Raw genomic sequence first — 24,318 nt, 5'->3', positions numbered from 1 at the left:
AAAAAATAAAACACCCTCATAAATGTCTTGCTTTCAAATTGCTATTTTTGCTTATTAAAAAAAAACAAAATCAAAACCATTTTATCTCAATAACTAATTTCTCTTCATAAATGAAGTCATTGATGGATAGTTTTGTCTACTGTCTGCTGTTGTTTATGCCAGATATTAAAGAAGCAAAGAACACATTTTTTTCAAAATGTATTTTATTCAATCAAAATAATAAAACAAGTAAAAAAAGTCAAACTTTTGTTTCACATTTCTGCATGTTGATTGATCCCATTGTGAACCTGTACCACCTGAACTTTATGTATCCACATATTTGATGTCTCCTGTGCAGATCAGCTATGTATGAGGAATAACAGTAAAATAACATATTTTAAAAAAGGAACAGACAAAAAAAACAAATAACTGTTGAAAAATATCAGTCTGCTGGTAGTTGTCCTGGTGCTGTATTTCTTCATATTCAGTTTAAATGCCTTACAAAAAAAAAAAAATCCCCCAAAACTCAAATGACTTCCTTTTTGATACAGTACTTAGAAAATGTGATGCAAATATCCTGAATGGGAATTAGACAATTATCAATAACTATGAAATGTAAATTGTACCATAAAACAATGACATATCATTTAATAACTGGCATATCAATTAAATCCATCTAGAACATGCTCCATAATCTGAATAATTACCTAACGCTAGTCTGACAAACTTCTGCTCTACAGTGGCTCTACCCAAGTTTATACAGACTAAACGTAAAGAACGATTTACAACGACTTGGATTTTATTTTGGTATTTTTGTCCCTAAGTTTGACCACCTGCAATAACAGTGTAATCACGAATCTAAAAGCTGAGCGCTGATGAAATGGCAGTTTATATATAACCTGTATTCACATCAAAAAGCTCAGGTGATCAGACAAGTTGAGAACAAACCTCCAAGTTAATCAAACATATCTGGAATAGAAAAAAGTAAACATTTGTCAGCACACACTATAATTCACAGATCCACTTCAAGCTACAACTTTGACTGGTGGTTGTACCACTGGTACCTAGTTTTTAGATGCACTGTATTGCCAAAAGTATTTAGACACCTGGGCACTTGCTCCGATTCGGTATGTAGAATTTAGCTGAGATTTTATTCATAACATTGCCTTACTTTTGCTTAGATCTGATTCTTCATCAGTCAAACAAGAAACCACATTAGAAAAAAAGGTTTACCTGAACAGACTTTCAGTGACTGTTTTGAAATCTTAACAGCGCAGAAAAAGGTTTGCATGGGACTCAGTTGTGCAGAAGGAAAAAAGAAGAATGGCAGCATTTATAAAGTAAAATGATACACCTGGGTGCAAATAATTCCTCCTAGTTGGAAAATCACTACAGCGCCTTTGTTAGACCTAAGAGATGAAGGTTAAAATCACAAAAACAGACTGGAACACAGCTTTCCCGATACCGGTATCTTTTCAAACTTTCTCGTCCTCTCTTCCGTACTGATAACTCTTCCTTCCTTAGTGATGTAACTGTGCTCCCAGATCTTTGAATCGTAGTAAAATCAAGCATAACATTGTTACACACAGGTAATGATCCATTCAGATCAGCTGATCATAGTGATAAACCTGCATCAGCTGATGATTGGCTAATATGCTTCTACATGTCCAACTATCTCATGTGAAGCATGCAATTTAATTTATGCCTTAGCAATTTCAGATGTACTGCGCCCCTGTGCAAGCTGCTTTGCAACCCACCTACATTCTGGTTCCTGTTTTCATATCATATCTGTCATGTCTGTTTTTGCTGATGGAGGTCACCGAGTGTAAATTAATGCAGGTGTAAATCCTTCTTTTGACTATACTTATCCCGACTGAAATGTTGGACAAAACTACCAATTAAGAACCAAGTTGTATTAAACCCCAAATAACCCTTTAAAGTGATGTTCTGAGCCTCAGCAGGGTGTCCCAATAGCTGCTGATGAGTCTTTCACTCTCTCATGGACTGCTGGTTCTGCCGGCAACAGGCTCTTCATCGGCTCCTCTTTGCTGGAAGGAAACAGGGAGACTGGCGAAGGCGATGTGGGTGAGGAGAGGGTGGAGGTTGCAGCAGTTGAGGCAGAGGAAGATGAAGAGGAGTTGCCATCAGGGAGGCACTCTTCACAGCAGCAGCAGCAGCAGTCCATGAAGGCCTGGCCCAGCGAGCGACACAGGCACAGCAGCATCACTGGCGTCGCAGAGCAGCGCACAAACAGCAGGAACTGTCCAATCAGACCCAACGCCGGCAGAACCAGAGCCGGAAGCGCAGCGGTCACTGGGACAGAGATATACGCCAGGGTGATGTTGCAAATACTCTCTGGCAGGTTGCACGTGATGTACAAGACAGTGAGTGCCATCACAGTGGAGCGTAGCCTCTGCTCCCTCACATGCTGCTTTTTCTTTGTCGAAGATGAAGACGAAGAGGAGGAGGAGCACCTGATAGTCACCTTTTCGCTGCTGGGTTTCTGTGGTAGTCGCTGTGCTAACACCTGCTTTGTCACCAAATCGCAGGCCAGAGTGAAGAGCAGTGGCAAACAAAGGTAGCACCCAAAGAACCACCACATTCGAGCTTCGTGATAGGTCAGCACCAGAGAGTAGATGCTCTCTGGGAGCTCCACAGATGGCTCACGGACACACATATCCACCTTGAACCTTTCAGTCCGGCCTCTAAAGGCCGCCATCAGTGAACCTGCGTGCTGGCTTTGCTGTAGGTCGTTGGGAAGCGTCGGCAGGCTGACAGTTTCCTGGAGGAGCTGCCATAGCAGGAGCTCCGGGGCAGCTAAGACCATGGAGCCCACCCAGATGACGGACAGCTTGGACAGGATGGACTGGCAGGACTCCACCTTTGGAGTCTGATGAGGCCCAGGGCCTGTGGCTGCATGGAAACGATCAATACTGAGCGCACAGAGGCTGAATGTGGCCACGCCCAAAGAGGTCACCTGACAGAGTGAGGAAATTGATCAGAAAAAAATAATATTAATAAGCCATCACTAAGAATCAATGCAGTTGCTGACAGACATCCATTCACAGTTGCATTGCAGTCATATACTAATTCAAACCACAACATCAACATGAGGATCTTGGTTTAAAAAAGCAAATATAATGTAGACGTGTTTCCAGGTGTGATTTTTTATCCTCAAAAAGAGCCATGGTAGCTGATTCCCCCACTGGGCCCAACTTGAAAAATCAATCACTGCCTCCCACCTGACCCTTTCAGAATCTGATGATTATTTTTCTACAAATGCTTCAATATTTTAATGAAGTCATGAAATTTTTTTTACATTCATACTATAAATACTCTGGATTGAAATATTTGAGCTTGCATAACTTAAAATATAGGAGTAAGCCACATGAAACACATTTGAGCTCTGTTAAAAAAAAGGTCATCTCACAATGTGGGATAGGTGGTTGGTCAAAAGAAGTTACAGCACATGAAAGGTTATCTACATTACAAGGACTCAGAAATGGAATTGAAGACTTAAAAAGACTGAGAGATCTGAATATAAGCAGAACTAAACACCAACAGAGACCAGATAACGTAAAAAATAACCGAAGATTAAAGACGCCTTCAAAACAATAAATATTAGCTCCAAAACCCCCAAAACAAACTGATTCAGTCCAAAAATACAAAATCTTGGGTCTACGCTCAGAGCCATGACAGAACAAATGTTTCTTAATTATTTTTAGTTATTTATGTTTTGGTCTTTTACACTCATGACTCAAACTTCTGAAGCTGCAGAACAGGTCCCAGTCAGTCACCACACAGTTAATGAGAGAAAAAAATCTGTCCTGTCCTGATGGAACGGTCCATTATGTTACCCAAATATTGTTTTTATGTTTAATAAATGTTCAATACAATATTAATACCTAATTTATTAATAGTTAACAAAATATTGTTACTATTAACGATTTTAAAGGTTGTTTTGTTTAACCATTTTACTTCAAACTGGCATAAACAGTAAGATGATGCTAATAAGAATTAATATAATTCAACCAGTGCTTTGAAGAAAGCATGTTTGAGGATTTCCTCTGCTCTTTATGCTGGCTACAGACTAAATAACAAATCTTACAAGCATTAAGAAAAAAGTTACAAAGACAACTTTCCATTAACATTCAGAACACAGAAACAGAAATGAAAGGACACACAGAGGGGGGGAAAGGTCATTGTGTTGTAAAAGCTCTTAGCCTTCGTACTGCGGACAGTAATTGGTGCCTCGTGCCCATTAAAGTTGGTGGTTTTGGCCAGAAACACTTACTATCATTACAGAGACTTGTCCTCCCTCTGTCAGTGCTTAACGACCTCAGACTGTTAAGACACAACTCAAGATAATTAGCACAGAGCTTTAATTAGCATGAAAATAGTTTAACTAACGGAGCACAGGGCAGCTGGCAGCCTGACCTGCTTCAGTACTGTTCAGTAAAAGAGCATTTAGAAAAACAAAACAACAGTAATTCATTAACCAGAAATTAATTCACTCATTAGCATAAAAATAGGTAAAGCTGCAAAGAATAGAGGAGGCCGGCAGCCTGACCTTGTTAAAGACTGCTTCACACAAGCTGTTATTACAAATTAGTGAAACTCCACTTCAGTGATCTGAAGCTGTGTAGGCGGACAGAGCTGGTTTAGAGCCAAAAACAAAGACTCCACAGGCTGCAGGACTTTATCTCTGTGCTGAAGCATTCATCGCTCAGTGAGAGTAAATCTAAATTAAGCTCTTGCTTCAGCTTTTAACTGACCTCTAAATGAGGCCTCTTCCAATACCTTTAAATCATTTGGTCTTTAAGGAATTGTAACCGTCTTGCTTTTCATTCATTTCTGATATTTTACATAATGACAAGACTATTTAATCATGAAAACTATTTTTCAGTAGGTCCTTAAAACCCGGTGGTCTTCTATGATACGTTCTTTAAATTTCTGTTGTCCAAGGCAGCGAATCAAAGTAACATCACTGTTGTGTGATGCAGAGAAGATCCACTAAGTTAAATGTCAGCATCTCAAATTGTATTTAGGCTAAACACTAAAAGAGGACATATTCAAGAGCATTCTTTAAATACCATTTTATATCCCAAGTGTCTAATCTGTTTTTGCTTCGTCTGATTAATCACTACATTTTTAAAGCAATATCTTTATTTGTACTTTTATCCTCCATATAAGCCGGAAGCCTTTTTTCCCTGTATGCCAGTTAAACTCAGGTGTACACTGGGCCTCAAAATAGAGATTTAAAAACATGTACAAAAGCTTTTTTTAATTCCAAACTGAGCTGCTGCTGGCCCATCCTGAGCTGGTATTCTGCATTTAAAGAAATGGAGCTCTCTTTCAGTGACGGCCTGATATCTCTATTTCTTTTCATTCTTTGTTCATTCAGTGATTCATCAGGATTAGCAACAGTTTCTCTTTCATTACTGAGACTTAGTTTTGGAGCTGCACCTGCACATAAACACCACCATTCTTGAAAACTACGTCTCTGTATTTCACTGTTTCGTTCTTGAGGAAGAAGAGCCTCTTCATGCTGGGGCCCCACACTAGCCTCCCCTGATGGTTCATAACAGACGGGTGAAGAGGCCAAACAGACCATAACGGACGTTTGTTCAAAGTAAAGGCTGCTGAAACTGAGGAGGAACAAAGACACAAACGGGCCATTCATCAGACCTGGAGGTCTCTTTATTAAACTGGAAATCACTTAAAATCAGTCAAACACGAGCTGTAAAAACTTCCATGCTTGTGTGAAAGTTTGCCTCGCTGCCTCGCTATCTGTGCAGAAATGTTCAATTCTGAATGGCTGCAGTGAGGATGATGCTAAAATAAACAACCAATGAAAGATTACCTGCAGAAAATGACCTCCAATCAACTAAATGAGTATAAAAGTGTTTTTATATCACTGAACTTTTTATATCACTATCCTAGAACTTGATGTTTCATAAATGTATTTAGAATTGAGTCAGGAGATCATAGATATTTTTTACTTATTTCACACAATTTAGAAATGTATTTCAGTAAAATCAAAGATTAATCATAATGACATTAGAGTCTATCCATTAGATTAAAAAAAAGAAAAGTCAACATCGCATTCAGTTTTAATCATTGATCACTCTTTAATCATGAATTTAATTGTTGAATAGTTTAGTATCTTCAGGCAGTTTTCATTGTTGTGTTTAATTTATAATCGCTTTTCTTGTTTTTTGATGCTTCAGCTTTTATTTAATTTATTATCACAGTTTATTGATGTCTTAATTACTTTGATCGAGGTCGATTGTGTTTAAATGTATTGCATAAAAAAACTGAAATGACTTAAAGACAAATTAAGTGACAATATATTTAAACATTTCAGTAAAACAGCTGAACAAAGTATTACGCAGATTCTTCACCTGGCAACACTTTAAGTGCATCTATAATAAACATGTAAGTATTTATTAAACAATTTATCTCGGCATTGATTAAGGGAATTTGTGGAAACACAGGAAAAAGTTGGTACATGGTAAAACTCGGGTGTGTGAAAGTTACAGGTGTTCACACGACACTAAAAGGTGCTGCTTGTAGGCTAAATACTAAAACACTTCCTTCACGCGCACCTTCAAATCCTCCTTACCTCCAGGTAGGGCACGAGCCTGCAGGACAGGTCTCCTAGCAACCTTTTCAAGGTGAGCTCGTGGAAGATGATCACAGGCAGGCAGAAGAACAGCACGAGGAAATCCCAGAAGGCCAGGCCCGCCAGGATGCTGTTCCACGCGCTCTTCAGGTAGAAGTTGTGCCATACGATGCACATGAGCGCGAGGTTGCCAACGATGCCCGCGGCGAACAGGACGAGCGCGAGCAGCATGACTGCGTACGCCCAGTAGGAGCCGTCGGTAACTGGGAATAGCGGGTTGTGGAGCCCTGAACCGCGGCCGGACGAGTGGTTCCCCACCGGGGCGGAGGTGAAGCGGGACGTCCGCGGTGTGGTGAAGTAGGCGCTCGGGTCGTCGTACCGGCGCGGGTGCCCTAAACTGTTGGCGGGAACCGGTTCTTTTTTCCTGAAGCCCCCATCTTTGGCTCCTCGGGCCACTCGCTTTACACCGGGCAGTCCTGAACTTTGAAACCCGTTCAGAGAGCTCCTCTCCGGAGAGAGAGACGCCTGGCTGCGCGCAGGTGGTGCGGCAGCATCCTCCGCCTGCTGCGCCTCCAGCGGAGCTGCGTACCGGAGCTCCGCGCAGTGCAGAAAGAGGAGCAAAACACACCAAACCGAGCTCATTTTTTAAATAAATGCAACTGCTCCGTGTTATCCGTGTGTGTCACAGACATGTGCTGCAGAAAAACTTCACTCCTGAAATAAAAAAAATGTTGTTTGTGACGCAGCTCAGCTTCTCTCCAGTCCTGACGGAGAAGTTTGGAGTCTGCTGCTCAGTTTCCAGCACTTGTTATTGGCCAACATCAAGACACCATGAAGAAAACACGGAGTTTCCGGTGACACATTTCAAAATAATAAAAAAAGGGGTCATAAAAAAAGTCTTGTGACCACAGATCGCTCTTTAAGAGCTCCATACTGACTGGAACAAACTAAGTTAAGGTCCAAACACCAGACAGTTGGATAAAGATGACACATGCAGTGAATTATATTAAACTCTAAGAATGCTAGACAATATTTACCTTTTCTAAAAAACCATTTTGTGTTTAGTGTAGAATATGAGACACTACTACTGTAATACCATACTAGTAGGCTGCTGGGGGATTCCCATGATGCATTGAGTATTTCTCCTTCAGACACCTCTTCCATGCACAATGTGTTTATACACCTTTCTGCATTTAGTTAGTTATTATTCACAGCATGTCTTTTATCCTGTCTTCCTTCTCTCACCCCCTCCCTGAGCCTGGTTCTGCTGGAGGTTTCTTCCTGTTAAAAGGGAGTTTTTCCTTCACACTGCCGCCAACGCGCTGGCTCATAGGGCGTCGTATGATTTTTGCAGTTTTCTTTGCTGTATTATTGTAGGGTCTACCTTACAATACAAAGTGCCTTGAGGCAACTGTTGTTGTGATTTGGCACTGTATGAATAAAATTTAATTGAAATTAATAAAAATAAAATATTGGAACATTTTAATTCTGACCTGAAAGTCAAAGTTAACCAAATAAGTTATTATAACTTAATTGGTTATAATAACTCTCAGCATTGTTAAAGCTGCTCTCATTAGGACTGTTAATTTTATTTTATTTTTCCAAGTTCACAAAATGGTTTCAGTTACTTTAAATTATTTTTCAAAAGTCTAGTTTTTTTTCTTATGTAGCTTTTAGTTAACTACAGCAACATTGGTCTATATACAACAGATATGCTTTTTCCAATTATATTTTATGTTTGTGCTCACAGTGAGAATAAAGCTCATCTTATCCTAAATTGACTCTTCGTTAGACTGGACTGGTTTGAGTTACGTGTATCTAATAAACTTTTTCCCATAAACTGAAAGCATTCAAATTATTTTACAAAACACAAAGGGAGACTGAAACCTCTCCTCATAGTGACTTTCATGAGGTAACAGGTCCAAAGTGGCGACAGGAGCTTTAATATTCTCATTCAAAGTGGCTCAACTCAGAAGTGCGGAAGACCAAACCCTACACAAAAACAAACAAAACATAAACAAATAGAATAATAACAGAGAAAACGACCGCCAGTGCTACCCCTCAGCCTCCTAGTAGACACACATGTAGCATCAATTTCAAAATCCTACATCCTGAAGTTAGCACATTCAAAAGATTTTCAGAGGACTTAACCTCTGACCTTGAGGCCGAGGTCACTGGAATTTGAACTTGTGTGAGTTTAGTAGATACACCTACGATATCAATTTGAAAATCCTAGGTGTCTTCCTTCTTGAGTTATGGAATTTACAATATTTTCAGGTAGCTTGACCTCTGACCTTTAGCTTGAGGTCAACAAGATTCAAACTCAGGGGAGAGTTTTAGTAGCTGCACTATGGTATCAATTTGAAGCTCCTACATCGCCTCATTTATGAGTTATCGCACTGACAAACTTGAGTGTTCATGCTGTCCGCCCAGCAGGGTGACAACAATATCCTATCAGCCATTTACAGGCGGAGGGGTAAAAATGGTGAGATTTAAAAAAAAAAAGAAAAGATAATGATAAGATAATATTCCTGAAACCAGAAACAATGGAAAAGAAAATGTTTAGTTAAGTTATACCTTTCATTTTCATTTATTCTTATTTTAATTTGAAGAAGCATATTTATTTATTTGTCCACTTTTATTGCAGGTTTGGTCCTCCATAAGTGGGAGCTGCTGCTTGTATGAACTCATGTTTTCACAGCAGGTAACACCTGCTGTTTACAAAAAACAAAAAACAAACTTACTACAAAATATCTCATCAAAAATATTAATACCCACTAAAATAAACATTTAATCTGAAACTCTGGACGATCTTAAACATTCAGATGAGTTCACTGTCTTTGGCAGCCATCTGCTCTCCATCCTGCTGACTGCTACAATCAGTCCGAGCCAAAAAATTGGCACCAAGAAAGGAGAAATGATCGGTCAGGCATGAATTCTGTCAGGCACGAATTCAGGGCAGTGAGTGCTGAAACACAAAGACTTCATTGCCCACAATCCTCAGCTCTTCAGGGAGGACGTCAGCTTCCTCCGAGCATCCTTGTGCTTCTTGCGGTACTCCTGTGAACACAGACGGGAAAGCCAAAACATGTTTACTGAATAACTTGAGCCACTTTACGTCTTCACTCCTACATAATTATCAGACTTGGCAAAGACATTTTTATGCACCTACAGATTTGACTTGCATGAAGACAAAGAGTTGTGGTTGGTAATGGAACTGTCTGACAGTGCTCATAAATGCTCCCACGAACAACTTCAAAGAAAATGTTGAACTCATAAACAGTATTTTTTTTAAAGCTCTAATATTTTTATCTAAGTTACTCGTCATAGAGAAAAATTTCTCCACAATCTGTCTCTTCAAAACTTTAAAACACATCTTTCTGCTCCAGTTCTGTCTTCTTGATTACTTTCATCCATCACGGGCTAGAACTTTGTGAGATCATGCGGTTAGGACGACAGCTGGGTTCGCTGCTCTTGTGGGTTTCTGGGCTGATGCCTTGCCACTGCAGACGTTTCTCACTGCCGCTGTAGCTGGGTGATTGGGTTTCAAGATCATTAAGTAGACCACCTGTCAGTGCCTGGTAACCTGTCCAGCATTCATTCTCTCAAGCTATGACAGCTGGGACAGGCTCCAGCACCCCTGCATGCCTGAGCTGGATAAGCACTAAAGAAAATGGATGAATGGACAGACGGGAAGCTTAAGTTTTATTTAGAGAGATCAGGTCTGCTGACACTGAGGCCTCAGCAAGTAATACAGCCAGGTATGAAGTCGAGGAATAAAGGCTTGTTTGCACAAGATGTTCCCGGTGAACAGGCTGTAAGGCCTCTAAGCTCCGTGGCATCACATGTCTGTACAGGGTAGAAGGGTGACCTTAGCACCACAACCTGTGTCTTGTTTACTTTTATTGTCTGAGTCAAAACACAAAGAAGTTGCAATGTGTACCAAATGATTTATACTTAGATGGCAGTTAGTAAACCAAACAACTCCAGAAGGTGGGTAAGAGGTGTATAAGTCACAACTCTCTCTAACACTGCCTCACTGATTGGCACTTTAAGGTACTCAATTACCAGTATTAGCAGCAGTGGTTTTAAGGGGAGTGTAGATATGTGCCTTTTTTGGTCTAGATGAGAGATTTTACTGGATTTTTTCAGAAAAACTAAAAAAACCTAGTGTTACAAAAACAGTCTGGCAGTGTAATAAAGTTATGATATGCAATGTATACCACACTCACTGTGAAAGCAAATTGTGGAGCTGTGTTCCTCATTTAAAAAAAAAAATAAAAAAAAAAATCTTAAAACTGAAGATTTAGCATCTAACAAGGTTTAACTTCTTGACCGGTTTTAGCAGTGTTCATACAAACTCTGTACCTGTCTGAGTGCACTCCTCCTCTCCTCCCACTGCTCCCTCTGCTCCTCCAACTCAGACACACGCCAGAACGACTTGGGACCATCTAAAGGAGAAAACAGTGTTCAGATCACACATCAGAACCTTTATCAATTTAAAAAAAAAAAAAAAAAAAGCAACAACAAAAATTTGGAAATCTCCACTGACATGAAACTATATCTGCAGATCTAACCAGCTGCTGGATACCAGTTTAATAAGTTCTGTCACCTCTGAGTTTGCAAAAAAATGTACCCACACACATGTTGACTCTCACAGACAGCTAATAAGATAATTTTCTTTTATTTCCTTTGGAATCACCATCCTACCTGTCAGTCTGTCATCATCAGGGTAAAAGAAGAAGAACTCAGTGTGTGACGGCATCACCACTCTGTAAAAACGCAACAAAAACACACAAAAGCTCAGATCATACTGTATTTTCTTTGTATCGATTCAACACACCTTCAATCTCCTGTCTCCTTTCATAACAATCTCACAGTCATATCCACTTCATGCTTTGATTGGTCAGGTGTGTGAAAGCAGCTGTGTTAATGAACCAAAAATAACTGGCAACAATGCTCTCATCTTTCTCATAAATAGTTCCTAATCAAACACAGATTGTTTTTCGTACTCTGTAGTTTTAGCTGTGGTGTTGCCTTGCTCCTCATCTTCCTCCTGCTCATCCTCTTCCTCCTCTGAGCTGCTGTCATGGAAACGTGGGTCTTGATGCCATGACACCTTTGGAGCTTGAATGGCCTCTACCTTGTAGTCGGCTGTTTAGAGAAAAATGAAAAGATTAAAAACAAACAAACAAACCCAAAAACAACAGCATTCATGTATTTGGAAGATTAAGATCAGTTCAGGCTCTACCTACCTGTCTCTTTACTTCCTGTCTCTGTGTCATCTCCAAAGAAGGAAAATTTAAATCCACACAAATCCTCTTTTTCCACACTGGGAACAGAGAGCAGCGGGGCTGACTCTTCCTCCTTCTCTTTACGCTCTTCTTCTTCCTCCTTCTGGTCCCAGTTCATCTTCTCTTCTTGTTGATCCGTCTCATCCTTGCTCTGACCGAACACGGTCTTCAGGTCGCCTGACACGTCGTAATAAATCTCTTTAGAAACCTCAGGAAGCTTTTGAGCTTCCTCACGTTTCTTCTTCCTGGCAGCTTTGCTGTGAAGACAACAGATCACAGGTTCAATTTTCTGGTTTCCTGCACATGTGAATGCTAAAAACTTTATTTTATTATTGTAACTTTGCAAAAAGCATATTAAACCATTTATTGACATAAATATTGAGTACCGCAAAAAAAACAACAACATTACAAACATTGTTAGAATTCAGGTTTAACAGTAAAACCAGTACAATGATGACACACAGAACCATAGTTATGATTGTGATGCAGTAGGGTGATGTTTCTGCTTAGCTGCAGGTGGAGAGGATGGGCAGAGTGATTCAGGCAGAGGAGTGAGGGAAGGCTGAGTGACACTTGACACTTGAGCGTGCCCGAGGTCTTTTTAAGAAGCACACAGCCATTGTGTTGTTTACAGTGTGTGAGCCCAGAAAAATAAAACCCTGATATTCCCTAAATGTAGTCTGTCTGGGTCTGTGCTGAGCTGACTTACAAGTAGTAAAGTCACTGTTATATATTATTTTTACTTAGGTAGTTTCTTGTCAAAGTCTGGCACCTACAATAATAATGATTATCTGATGTATTAAATCCATCCATCTGCTTCTGCTTTGGCAGGGGCGCTGGAGCCTATCTCAGCTGTCTTAGGGCGAGAGGCGGAGTACACCCTGGACAGGTCGCCAGTGTGTCGCAGGGCTTGTATTAAATCCACTGCGGAAAATAATATCCAAACAAATGTACTACTTGTTTGACTGAACAGTGTTTGTCAGAAACATCTTCCTGCTTCTTTTTAAAAAAAAAAGAAAAAAAAAAAAAGAAATTTCCATCCCTTACTACTTTTTCTGATCTAGTTTTGAAGTGTTTAGCGGAAACAAATACCATAGAAAGAGTGTAGAACAGCGGTCCCCAACCTTTTTTGTGCCACAGACCGGTTTACATCCGACAATAGGTGTAGTGGATAAACACAACAAAATAAAACCAGTACCGGTACCCAGAAAAAAGAAGATTTATTCATAACACACGGGAAAAGACGGAGTTAATGATAAAAACGATTTTAAAAAGTAAAGTTAAAAACCGATAGAAACCCTGAAAATCATAAATTTCACACCCGAGCATCAACTCTCGCAGCCCGGTACCGGTCCGTGGCCTGGGGGTTGGGGACCGCTGGTGCAGAAGTTTCTACTGGATTTCTCTAAAACAACAAACTACAAAATCCTAGAACTATCCATTAATCTAGATCAGCTTAACACAGTGTTAATATAGTTTATTTAGAGAACTTAAGAAAAATAGGTGGAAATTCATGTTTCTGAGCTTGTACCTCTCCTTCTTGACTTCCTCTTTCTTGGTCTCAAATGCAGCATGTTCTTCCTTGCTGGGGTCGTAATGAAGCGCTGACACATCTCTGCAAACACACAGTCACACAGCTTTAAGTTTCTTTATTTTCTCCACAGTGAATATGACTTGTTCCAGTTCAGAAGCTGTGTGAAGCTCACTTGAACTTCTTGGCTTTGCCAGCAGTCTTGCTGCTGCAGTGTTGTTGGCCAAGAACACTCTGCAGAATAGACAGGGTCTTCTTCTTCTCTTCCTCCAAATCCTCATCATCTTCCACCAGGGTTTTCTTTGTCTCTGAATCACAAACACGTAACAAATGATTCTTAGAATCGAAGATAAAGAAGTGTGCATGATGTACAACATAAAGAGGTTGTGTTACAGCACAACTAAACTGGTAAAACCTTTCTGCTTTCAAACAGAAAATTAGCTTGACTGTTTTGTTAATAAAAAAATATTTTATCTATAACATCTGTGTAATTTCAGGCTAGCTGGTGATGCTTTAATAGACTGATGATATTTTCCATATTTCAAAAGGATTTATGTAGCTTCAGAAAATAAAAGCACACCAAGGTCCATAATATCTCATAGGAAGAAATTAATGGTAGTTGTGTTATGCTGTAAATAACCTGGCCCGGAGCACATAAAAAAAAAACCCACGGGGTTTCTCCATCTTGATCTACTTTCCTGCATTTACCAGCTACTGTACCTGCATCCACAGTCTCACCTGAGTCCTCCTCTTTAACCTCTTCATCCTCCTCCAGAAAGCGAGAGTCCATCCGGAAACGCTCATCTGTCCCGAAGCGAGACTGCAGCGCCATCAGCTGAGCAAAAAACAACAAACCAATATTTAGTGCGAAGTTTCGAGTTTGCACAAGTCCACGGTTGAGCTAAAACATTATGACCACCTCTGTGCAACAGTGTGGAACTTCTTTTCTCACCTTCTGTCCTGCTTGACCCTCAAACTGAGGCTTGATGTCAAACCTGCTGCCATCCTCCTCATCTTCATCGTCACTGCCGCCAAACAGCTGAGGGCCCGATGACTTCAGACGCATCTGAAACACACAAATGCAAAGTTAAAAAACAGCCCGTTTAGAGCCACATTATCACGATCAGTTAAGATGTCTACTGATAATAACCATCTTTGGTGAAATAAAGGTGGATGAATGCAGCTTTAAATTCTTATATTCCAGTTCAGAGACCTTAGCTCAGCACTCACTCACCTCTGCTTTTACTTTGACACTTTTATTTGCTGTGGCTTCATCACCAGTGGCCTCATCCTCTGATTGGCCGTCCTGGAAGAGTGTCTTCCTTGATGCTAAGACCTCTGAGTCCATCCTCTGCTGATCTCCATCGTCATTACCATCATCTTCTTCATCGTCAGAGCCAAATACGATGTGTTTCCCTGCTCCTGCCACGGGAGCATCCTAATGAAGAAACAGCGTTTTATCATTATCAGTAATTATTATTAATAAATAATACGAATTGTGTCATAAGAAAATCTGAAGCCTTCAGCACACAAAGAGGACTGAAGTTTTATTGAAACTTTGCTGCCTGCTTTTAAAGGTAGTGAGGAATATGTAGATATACTTGACATGTTTTTAGGTTCTTAATATCAGAAAAAAATATATATTTAAAAAAAACAAAACAATCAAACCATGAAATTTTACATTAATAATGAAAAATTATAATTCTGTGTTCTGTCCTACAGATTAGTTTGTTTGTTTGTTTTCCAAAGAAACATCAATCAAAAACCCTTCCAAACCTCAAGTACTGCTTTGATTTTATTAACTAGGTTAAAATAATTCCAAACGAATCAGTTTATTACAATAACAATCTTATAAACACGCTGCGCTCTCACCAGGTTGGCTAGTGCTCCCTGGATGAGTTTTTTATGTTCTTCGGCCTCTTTCTGTCGTTGCTGTACAGCAGCCAGCCTCCTCATGTTGGCCTGTCTCTGCCGCTCCTCTTCCTCCTCAACTCCTAATGCCATCCGGGGGAGTGCCAGCTCTTCCTCCTCCTCTTCCTCACTGGTGGAGGTTTCCCTGTTCAAAGCTGCTTTCACACCCCCTTTAGCAGAAATGACCTGCGGCTCATTCTTATCCTTTCCAGATGAGCTGCAGGATGAAGGTGAAGCCTTGCCTGCAGATTTAACATTTACAACAATCTGACTGGAGTTCACCCTCCCCTGCTTCACTTCCTCCTCCTCCTCTTCTTCACTGCTAGACGAAGACTCAGTCTCAGCCTTTTCTGTGTTTACACAAACTTTAGTTGTAACCTTTTTTAAAACATCAGGAGGAACCATGTCTTTTATAATCTTTCCTTTTTCCTCCTCCTCCTCATCACTCTCATCTTCATCATCACAATCATCACTCTCATCTTCTTCATCATCATCATCACCATCATCACTCTCATCATCATCATCATCATCACTCTCATCTTCTTCTTGCTCACTGCTGTCCGAAATCTTAGTTTCTGCATGGTTCTGGTCTCTTACGCTTGTGATGGTTTTGCTGTCTGTTTCTTTGTGAACCAGTTGTGTAGAATCAGAGTTCATCTTCTGTTTTTTAACCTCTCTTCCTCTTCCATCGTCCTCCTCCTCGTCTTCCGATACCTCATTCAATGCTTTTGTGCCCTGGAAGGCAGGCAGTGGTGCTGACGTGACAGCTTGTCTTTTCCTCTTTTTCTTCTTCTGTTCATCCTCGCTGCTGTCGTCCTCCATTATCATGGCGAGGATCTCTTCAGGCGTGGAGCCTTTCTTTGGAGCAGGTTGCTCTGCAGGAAAAGACGGGAAAAGCGTTTCTTGTTCTAGTCCAGCTCCGAGGAAGCTGGGAGCTACAGTCTTTGAGTTCTGCTGGGCTGCCTCAGCTAGCCTCTGCAGGTCAGCCAGGGAAATCTCCAGATGGGTGATATTAGAAAACATGGCTTCATAATCAGAGTCTGAACATGAATCTACCGAGTCTACTTCATCACCCTCATCTTCCTCATCCCTATCTGATTCTGATGAGGACGGCCTTACGACAGGGAGGTCACGAGTTTTCTTATTTAGCTTCTGTTCACTAGAATCCCTCTTTTGCTGCACGCAGGACGGTTTTCTAGAAGTAAGGTGTTCTTCATCATCTGTTGATCCGTCCTCTTCCTCTTGCTCTCCAGCTTTTCTCTTCTTCTTTGTTTTTCTCTTCTTGTCTGTGTTGTTTCCTGAGAGGCGCTCTGCTGTTGGGGGAGTATGTTTCTCCTGACATTTAGCAGGAGGAGGTTTCCTCGATGCAAAGAGTTCATCTGTGTCAGCAGAGTCGTAGTCATCCTTGTCTTGATCACCTGGAATCACAAAGAGGAAAACCTGCTATTCCAAAGATCAATTTTTTTTCTGGGATGGAGAAAATGACAATGATTCACTTATATTTAATTCTATTATTTTTACTGTAGTGACTTTTGACATAATTTGGTACTGATCAGCGTCACTCAATGAAAGAACATCCCTGATATCATGGTTTGAATAAAGCTAATACCGCACTCTTCCCTAGAAATCTGCATCCACACACACACTACATAGAATTAGCAGTCAATGTGCCACAAAAATCCACAAATAAAAATCAGGTTACTTGATGTAATCTGTTTAAGAATTTGGCATCTTTTCTGCTCGTCAAAGTATAAATGAAATCATACAAAATGAAACCTGTGGCTTTCATGGTTACTTCAGTACAACAGGATCCTGTGTGAGAAGTCTTTGTTATTGCATTTTTGCACACGTGAACCTACATGTGCATTTGAAAGTAAAATGAATAAGCAGCCATAAAGTTAAACTCATCACTTAGGTAGAATTGTAAACATAAACAATGACAAATTTGAATTTTTAAAATGCGCAAACTGCCTGTTTCAAACACATCTGTTACCTTTGCATCCAGATTTTGCTAAGAAGTCATATCCAACCACTTCCAGATTATCCTCCTCCACCTCCTGCTGCTGTGGTGTAACATGGGAGGTCTGCTGAGCTGCCACCAGCCTGCGGATTTCCTCTTCTGAGTCGGCATCGCTGTCAGTAAAGCGTGTCCACTTCTTCTGTGCCAGTCTGTGGTTGTTTTGTTTTTCAAATCCGTTGGTGAGCTGATGAGCCTCAGTGCGATTGACAGAGTTGACAGGGTGTTCAAATCTAAGGTAAATCAACAAAAGGAAGGGACACTAAATATTCATAAACTGGTATTCCAAAAACCCAGAAACCATGAATCAGAACAGATTATTGAAAGCTTGCAAAGCTCTAGGAACATCAGGAAATCTGATAGGAACCTTTGAGAATTAAAAAAAAATGGAAATATGGAATGTCAGGAACAAGTGTGGACTTCTAACAAGTTCAGAAACCAGGTGGCTTGAAGAACACAATAAATCCATTAGAGGTTTTAGTCATTAAAAAAAAAGTTATCTTAACTCCAGAAATAAATATGTCAGAATCACTTGTACCAGCAGATATCCCTCATAATTCCAAAGCTAACACCTGGGCATCCCAGAAATTACAGAAAATGTCCAGGAGGCAAAGTGGATCGAGGAAGGAAAATCTAAAATCCCAGAGGCCCTTGGAGACAGAAACCAACTGAGACCTTGTGGATTAACCAAATCAAGCCTGGTTTACTTGAATAGTCTGAAAAGGTCACATGGATACCTGGTTCTGCCAGAAACATTGTCTGTCCGACTCTTCTTGGGTCTCCATGGCTCACATGGGGGGAACTCTCCCCGCCTCTTCTTACTGATTTCATCATCCCCACCCTGGACCTCCCAGGTGAGCTGGGTCACAGGTGTGGCCTCATCAGGGATGGTGTTTCGGTCCAGTTTGCGAATATTGTGGCTGTATTTCGATGGGTCGTACTTCAGGTTTCGAGATTTGCTGCCTTTCTGACTTCTGAGCTGCAAGATGGGGAGGACCCGTCCAAATTTACTGACCACCCAGTCCTGAAACCAGAGGACAGTCAACACCAACCTTAAACCCTTAAAACTAAAATGTAATAATTTATGTTAAGGGGATTCAATTTTTAAAAGAATTGGTTTCCACATTGTGACTACATGACCCCACAAGAGAGCAAGTGCATTCGTTATAATCATGTCTTGAGGGAAAGAGTATGACTAGACCTTGTGTCCTGGGATTTCGGTCCCCGGAACCGCAGCCTTCATGGTGAAGTTGTCCACACCAGCTTTACTCAGTGAGTCCAGAAGCTTCTGTCTCTTGTCCTCAGCTGCAGGCTGTTGGAGACGCTGCTCTACCGACTCCTGCCGCTCCTGAGCCAGCCTATGACACAGTCAATACAGAGCTTTTAGCTGTCAAGCTAATAGATAGGAATAATTTTCTACAGGTACAGAGATCAAATTTTTAAGATTGGTGAACATAAAATCCAGAATTTTCAAACCAGACAATCAACAGTTGTGAGCCTTGATATTAAAGTCTGAGTTAAAAAAAATCACCCCCCTAATAATTCAATAATAATTTCCACTTTTCTGTTAGTGTTAGATTTACATGGCGAGATCGACGTGGTTGTACCTGTGCAGGAAACTCTCTTTTGCTATTTCAATCTGCAGAGTTCCCCCTTTCCATTTAGACTTGTTTAGCACTGTCAGGCCTGCAGAAGAAACACACCAATCTCATAATGCAACAGTTTTTTTTTATGTTAGTTTAGAAAGCAGACTGTAGAAAATTTACTCAATGGTGCAAACAACACAAACATAATTCTCACTGAAAGTGTTAACTACATGTTTAGATGAAGGGTTCCTTCAGTTTGGCGGATGAGGCGTCCCACTAACAGTGTGAATGAATATTAGTTACATAAGTTAGTTAACCCTGTGAGGTCTAAGTCATCACTGGTGACAACTCCAACCCTATGCTCACAGAATATGTTTGTTTTCTCCAAGGTTTTGGTAAATATAAAACAAACAAAAAAATAATTCTCACTGACACACATAAGAAAGTATTTACTTTTTCCCCTCAAAATAGTCATCTGTGCTTCTCTCAATTCTTATTTAGACTTAAATATACTGTAACTACGCTTCTTATTCCTGGTTTTTGTATATATTGCTTTTGTTGTGTTGTATTTGTGTTATGCACCTTGGAACATAACATCCATCCATCCATTTGCTTCCGCTTATCCTTTTCAGGGTTGCGGGGGGCGCTGGAGCCTATCCCAGCTGTCTTAGGGCGAGAGGCAGGGTACACCCTGGACAGGTCGCCAGTGTGTCGCAGGGCTAACACATATACACAGACAACCATTTGTACTCACATTCACTCCTGCATTCACGCCTGTGGACAATTTAGAGTCTCCAATTAACCTAACCCCACTTACTTAGTGGGGATGACAACCCTTAAATCCTAAAACACATGTTTAGAGTTAGAAGTTTGGGGTTGTCACTGATAATGGCCTAGACATCCGGGTTAAATCTGAGGATTTTACAGAGTTAGGCTAGCCATTTCACGCCACCCCACCAGCCTTCATGCTGAACTTGCTATGGTCACTTACATTTCTTCAGGTCGGCATCTGAAATATTGATGTTGACATAGCCAAAGGTTTTATAGGGAACACCTGCAGGAGGAACAATAAGATTATGAAGATGTAAGAATTCATAATGAACAAAACATAATGATCATAAAGAAGTTCAAACTTTAAGTATGTTTTCTTGTTTTAAAAAGAAATGCACAGTAAAATAAGAAAATGCTTTAGAGTTTAGTTTTCTTTGTATTTTAACTTTTAACAAATAAAGTTATACATAAATGAATGCTGCTGGTTCGTTAATATCAGATGCCTTCCAATACAACAATTGTACAAGTACCTGATAGTGACAGTGCTGAATGTGAAAGGTGATTTCAATAAAATTAGATAAACAGAATTTAAACATCGTTACTGTCACCATTCTGGCTGTCAAAGTGTGTCAGTGTATACTGGATTCCTCACCCTCTGAGTCTTTCCTGGTCCGGAGCTCTACATCCTCAACGGCTCCAAACTTTCCAAATCGATCCTTCAGATCCTTCTCAGTGACCGTGTGGCTTAACCCACCGACGTACAGACGCCGCATTGCTGTGACTGTAAGTATAAGGTGGCTACACTTTAAAAAGCTTTGTAAATTGATGTTCAGCTGATCTACCAGGCATAGTAAGTACACTATCACTACCTCGCATATTTTACACATTTATAAATACTGAATACATAACCATTTGTAAAACATGCAGGAAAGTCATACAAAAATAAATTCATATTCAAACAAAAAGCGAAAAGCAAAATGCTTCTCATAAATCTACAGATACTCTCACTGCTCGCATGAAAGATCAGGCCAGATGAGATCTGCTCGTCTGTACGGTTCTGAATTGTGTTTTACTGTTTCTAATATTGTGTCCACTCCATTGCACTGCACATTGTGCTTCTCAGTAAAATACAGCACAATCCAACGAAATTACAAACCAAAGACTTCATAATAACTTTAAAGCTGAAACACCTTTTAAAGCAGCGTCCAAAATGAATAAACTTAAGAGGACTGGACTGAGAGCAGAGCCTCAGGTTTTAGCTGTAAGCAACTGAGTGGATCCAGTAAATCCATTTCAGCCTGGAGGAACTCCAGAAATAGAGCATAACATAAATCATAGAGCATCTACTACATATATGATCTCTAAGTGAGTCGATTTATAACTACTCTTATTTGTTATCGCGAGCATTTTTACATAAAAAGTCCGAAAAGCCACAAATGTTTACCTCACATGTATCCAGCTGGCGTTACCACAATTTCTGTCCGGAGCTGAGGTCCTGCAGATAAATCCGTCCGTAACATTTTTCTCGGGAACCACCCAAATGTTCCGTAGACTCAACGGTGGTTAAAAAATGAATAAATAAACAAACTCGCTGCTAAGGGATGCCGGTACATTTTTTAATTATAAAAGTGCTTACTTAAGAAAGCTAATTAACATATAATTGTTATATTCCATTTTATTGATAAAGGAGAAAAAATAATACACACTAGGTACAGCTGCGGATTTCCATTATTTCTACGTGGGGTGAAGGAGTCACCCAAATTCCTGGTGGGCTATGATTTTGTGGCTCATTTGCGATGATAAAACACTTATATGTACTTTAAAATGCAAACATGTATACAACAGTAGTATTTGTTTTAACAGAGCCATAGTGCTGGCGTGACTGTTATTCAAGGAGGCAATTTCTTCCCCCCTCGGATTTTAGAAAAGTGGTAGAATCCAGAGGGCGCGAGTTTCCGAAGTGCTCGGTTCCATCTGCTAAGAAACGGAAAACCAACAGGTAAATACAGATAATCATTACTTAATAATGGCAGAACTCTTTTATATCAGCTACTGACATAGAACTGTGAATTGTTAAAAACACTCCTTCTTCACAACGGAAACAGCTGTGGAAAGTTAGCTCGAAAGTTTGTCTGTTGTTGTTAACGTTGTTGTTATTTTTATAGTGTCTCGTTAGCCGGGATTTACTGGTTCAACTAATGAAAGCGTAACCACTTTGACACCTTTTTTCTTAACTGGTGCGTTTATAGTTTAAAAGTCTCGAAAAAGCGCCTCTTCAGTGGTGCTGTGTTCACTTTTCACCGTTTCAGTAAATTCGTCTGACTAAAGTTAATTGAAAGGGAGAGGATAAAATGAGGAGTTTCACCAGTGTCAAATAAAGAGAGATTAATTTTGAATTCAAATGCAAAGCTACCCTATTAGTCCAAGCGTCATGGATTCCTATCACTTCACTCTGCAAAGCTGGATTAACCTAAACTGGAACAAGCATCCATGACGAGAGAGTTAAGAGAAGGAAAGTAGGGTTGTTTGTGGTAAAACAGTGATTCTCCGTTAGAGTCAAAACCATTTCTTTATTGCATCCAATAATTAGTATAAAATTATTGGTTGATTAGATTATTAACTGATATTAAATGAAAATTAGCAATGTCTGTAATATAATGAAGTTGATCCAACTTTTCAGATTGAAAATATATAATTCTTCTAAGTACAATTTTTTTTTCTTTCTTTTCTTTTCCTGTAGATTTGTGGTTTTAATCTGTAAATTTCTAAGTTATAAGTTATAAAGTTGTGCTGGCAAACTAATATGCGTGTCTTTGTTTTAACTAAATCATTTGATTTTTATCCTTCAAGATGGAGAAGATGAGTGATGAGAACACCGAGGAGGTGAAGGTGCTTGAGTCTGAGATCGAGCGTCTTCAAGCTGAAGTTGAATCGCTGCAGCACCAACAACAGGAAATCAATAAGGACATAACGTTCCACTACAGCCAACAAACGGAAAATGCTCTGTGAGTTTAGTTTTTGTTCTGCATTTTGCGAAATCTGTCTACAGCTTTACATCATAAATTATTTGGCTTCACAGAGTGTTCATGTGCGGGCAGAGACAAGAAGGAGGGAAGGAGATGGTGATGTCCAGACTCAAAGAGGAGCTGGAGGAGCTGGAGGAGGATGTGAAACTGCAGACAGAAATTAATGGCATCACTTTGAACAGCTGCACCACAAAGACTCTAAAAAACAGTAAGAGCAGGGTCTCAAACCACAGTCTTCACTGCCATCTGACCTGTTATGTATTGAATAGAGGATAAAGATTCCATCAGAATATAAATCTGATGCATCTTAATTATTTATGTCATTTAGTGTTTTAATTTGTTCCCTGTGTAGTTTAGTATATAATGTATTTTTATTTTATTTTTTGTTGTTTGATTTGTTTTTGTTTGTATTTTTGTTTGTTTTTCCCATTATCTGCAAGGTTTTGATGAGCTAAACAATAATTATTTGGTTTGTGCCTGCATGATTGACACTGATCAAAAACTTATATGTGACTGTATGCCAAAAAAGGCAGGCTTCTACCATGAATGTAAATAATACATGAACAACATTCTTTTGGAACACAATGCACTGTAGGCTTTAAGGTCCCTTTAGTGGATTTTGGTATGAAATGATAGATCTAAAAATAATTGCATTTGTGTATGTTAGGTGGCAGAAAGCTGGTTCAGCAGCTCTCTTTGTCGGGTAACTGCTCTGAACTGGTCTTCCAGGTCGAGTTTCAGCTTTCCGAGATCAAGGTGAGTTGTTATATTTCCTTCCGTTTTTGTTTATGGATTATAGTTTTCCTCCGGTCTGAAACTGTTCATTGAACTCTTGCTTTGATTTTTGCAAGTACTTTTCAGCTTATTTTATCTTGTGTCCATATTTCTAACCCATCTAGTGTCTGATTTTCTGCTTTTTAACCTATTATTGTTATTATTATTATTATTATTATTATTATTATTATTATTATTGTGTAACCATATATGTAGCTGTCACTGTGACCCAGACTTGGTGTTTAAGTCCAGTTGAGTTTGCATGTTGTAGATATGTTGGCTCAGATACTCAAAATCTCAGTCTTAATAAAACTTATTATTTTAAAAATTAACTAAAATCGTGGCTTTAGCTTGGGACTGTATAGATTATTAGTTGTTATTGTTATAGGCTATTATTATTATTAGTATTCACATGCATCTCTACTTGTCTTATGCACAATCTGTTTAAGGTTTTGATCATACAAAGACTGGTGTTGCCTTAATCTTACTCCACTTTAATTTGCGACAGATGAAATTTGTTTCAATCTTTAACTAAAGTAGAAAATAAGGTATATAAACATTCTCAGAGACAAAAACCATACTGAATTCTTTCTGGAGTGCTGTGTCCAGCCAGCAGAGGGTGACAAAGCCATGTGCCTTAGTGTTTCACTGATGAGTGGTGTTGTTTTACAATTCTTGTGATGATGTCTGATATTCAGTAACAATAATAAAACTATGATTATGATATTCACCAGTAGCTTACCTGGGAAATGTTAACATGTTTTAAAAGGCTGCAGGTGCCTGAACACAGTATCCTCCTAAATG

The 24,318-nt window shown here is 39.7% G+C and overlaps 3 protein-coding genes across 3 annotated transcripts in view; 1 reads left to right on the top strand and 2 right to left on the bottom strand.

Annotated features, from left to right (window-relative positions):
- Positions 1-465: 465 nt before the first annotated feature.
- On the bottom strand, positions 466-7,853 carry gpr37l1a (G protein-coupled receptor 37 like 1a). Its single transcript, XM_005917795.3, has 2 exons — positions 6,605-7,853; positions 466-2,956 (listed from the first exon to the last, which is right to left on the bottom strand). The coding sequence occupies exons 1-2, from the start codon at positions 7,244-7,246 to the stop codon at positions 1,934-1,936; spliced, it is 1,665 nt and encodes a 554-aa protein (XP_005917857.1). The 5' UTR covers positions 7,247-7,853; the 3' UTR covers positions 466-1,933.
- Positions 7,854-9,178: 1,325 nt separating this feature from the next.
- Positions 9,179-21,258, bottom strand: nol8 (nucleolar protein 8). Its single transcript, XM_005917792.3, has 18 exons — positions 21,159-21,258; positions 20,367-20,495; positions 19,935-19,997; positions 18,965-19,043; positions 18,559-18,715; positions 18,095-18,381; positions 17,334-17,590; positions 15,302-16,758; positions 14,664-14,867; positions 14,382-14,495; positions 14,168-14,264; positions 13,605-13,737; positions 13,430-13,513; positions 11,860-12,155; positions 11,617-11,758; positions 11,315-11,376; positions 10,973-11,055; positions 9,179-9,664 (listed from the first exon to the last, which is right to left on the bottom strand). Exons 2-18 carry the CDS (start codon positions 20,485-20,487, stop codon positions 9,605-9,607), a joined length of 3,696 nt encoding a protein of 1,231 aa, XP_005917854.1. The 5' UTR covers positions 20,488-20,495; positions 21,159-21,258; the 3' UTR covers positions 9,179-9,604.
- Positions 21,259-21,567: 309 nt separating this feature from the next.
- The window catches only part of LOC121814202 (centromere protein P), a 27,939-nt gene continuing 25,188 nt past the window's right edge, over positions 21,568-24,318 (top strand). Inside the window, exons 1-4 of the mRNA XM_042218955.1 lie at positions 21,568-21,713; positions 22,565-22,719; positions 22,794-22,948; positions 23,408-23,496. Coding sequence (XP_042074889.1) covers positions 22,565-22,719; positions 22,794-22,948; positions 23,408-23,496 — 399 coding nt within the window. The 5' untranslated portion in view covers positions 21,568-21,713. The remainder of the gene's footprint in view (positions 21,714-22,564; positions 22,720-22,793; positions 22,949-23,407; positions 23,497-24,318) is intronic.

The sequence above is a fragment of the Haplochromis burtoni genome, unplaced genomic scaffold (genome assembly GCF_018398535.1).
Source record: "Haplochromis burtoni strain Fernald_Lab_line unplaced genomic scaffold, NCSU_Asbu1 Contig_26, whole genome shotgun sequence".
Taxonomy (NCBI): Eukaryota; Metazoa; Chordata; class Actinopteri; order Cichliformes; family Cichlidae; genus Haplochromis; species Haplochromis burtoni.
The sequence above is the reverse complement of the archived record's forward strand: the minus strand, read 5'-3'. Positions and strand labels throughout refer to the sequence as shown.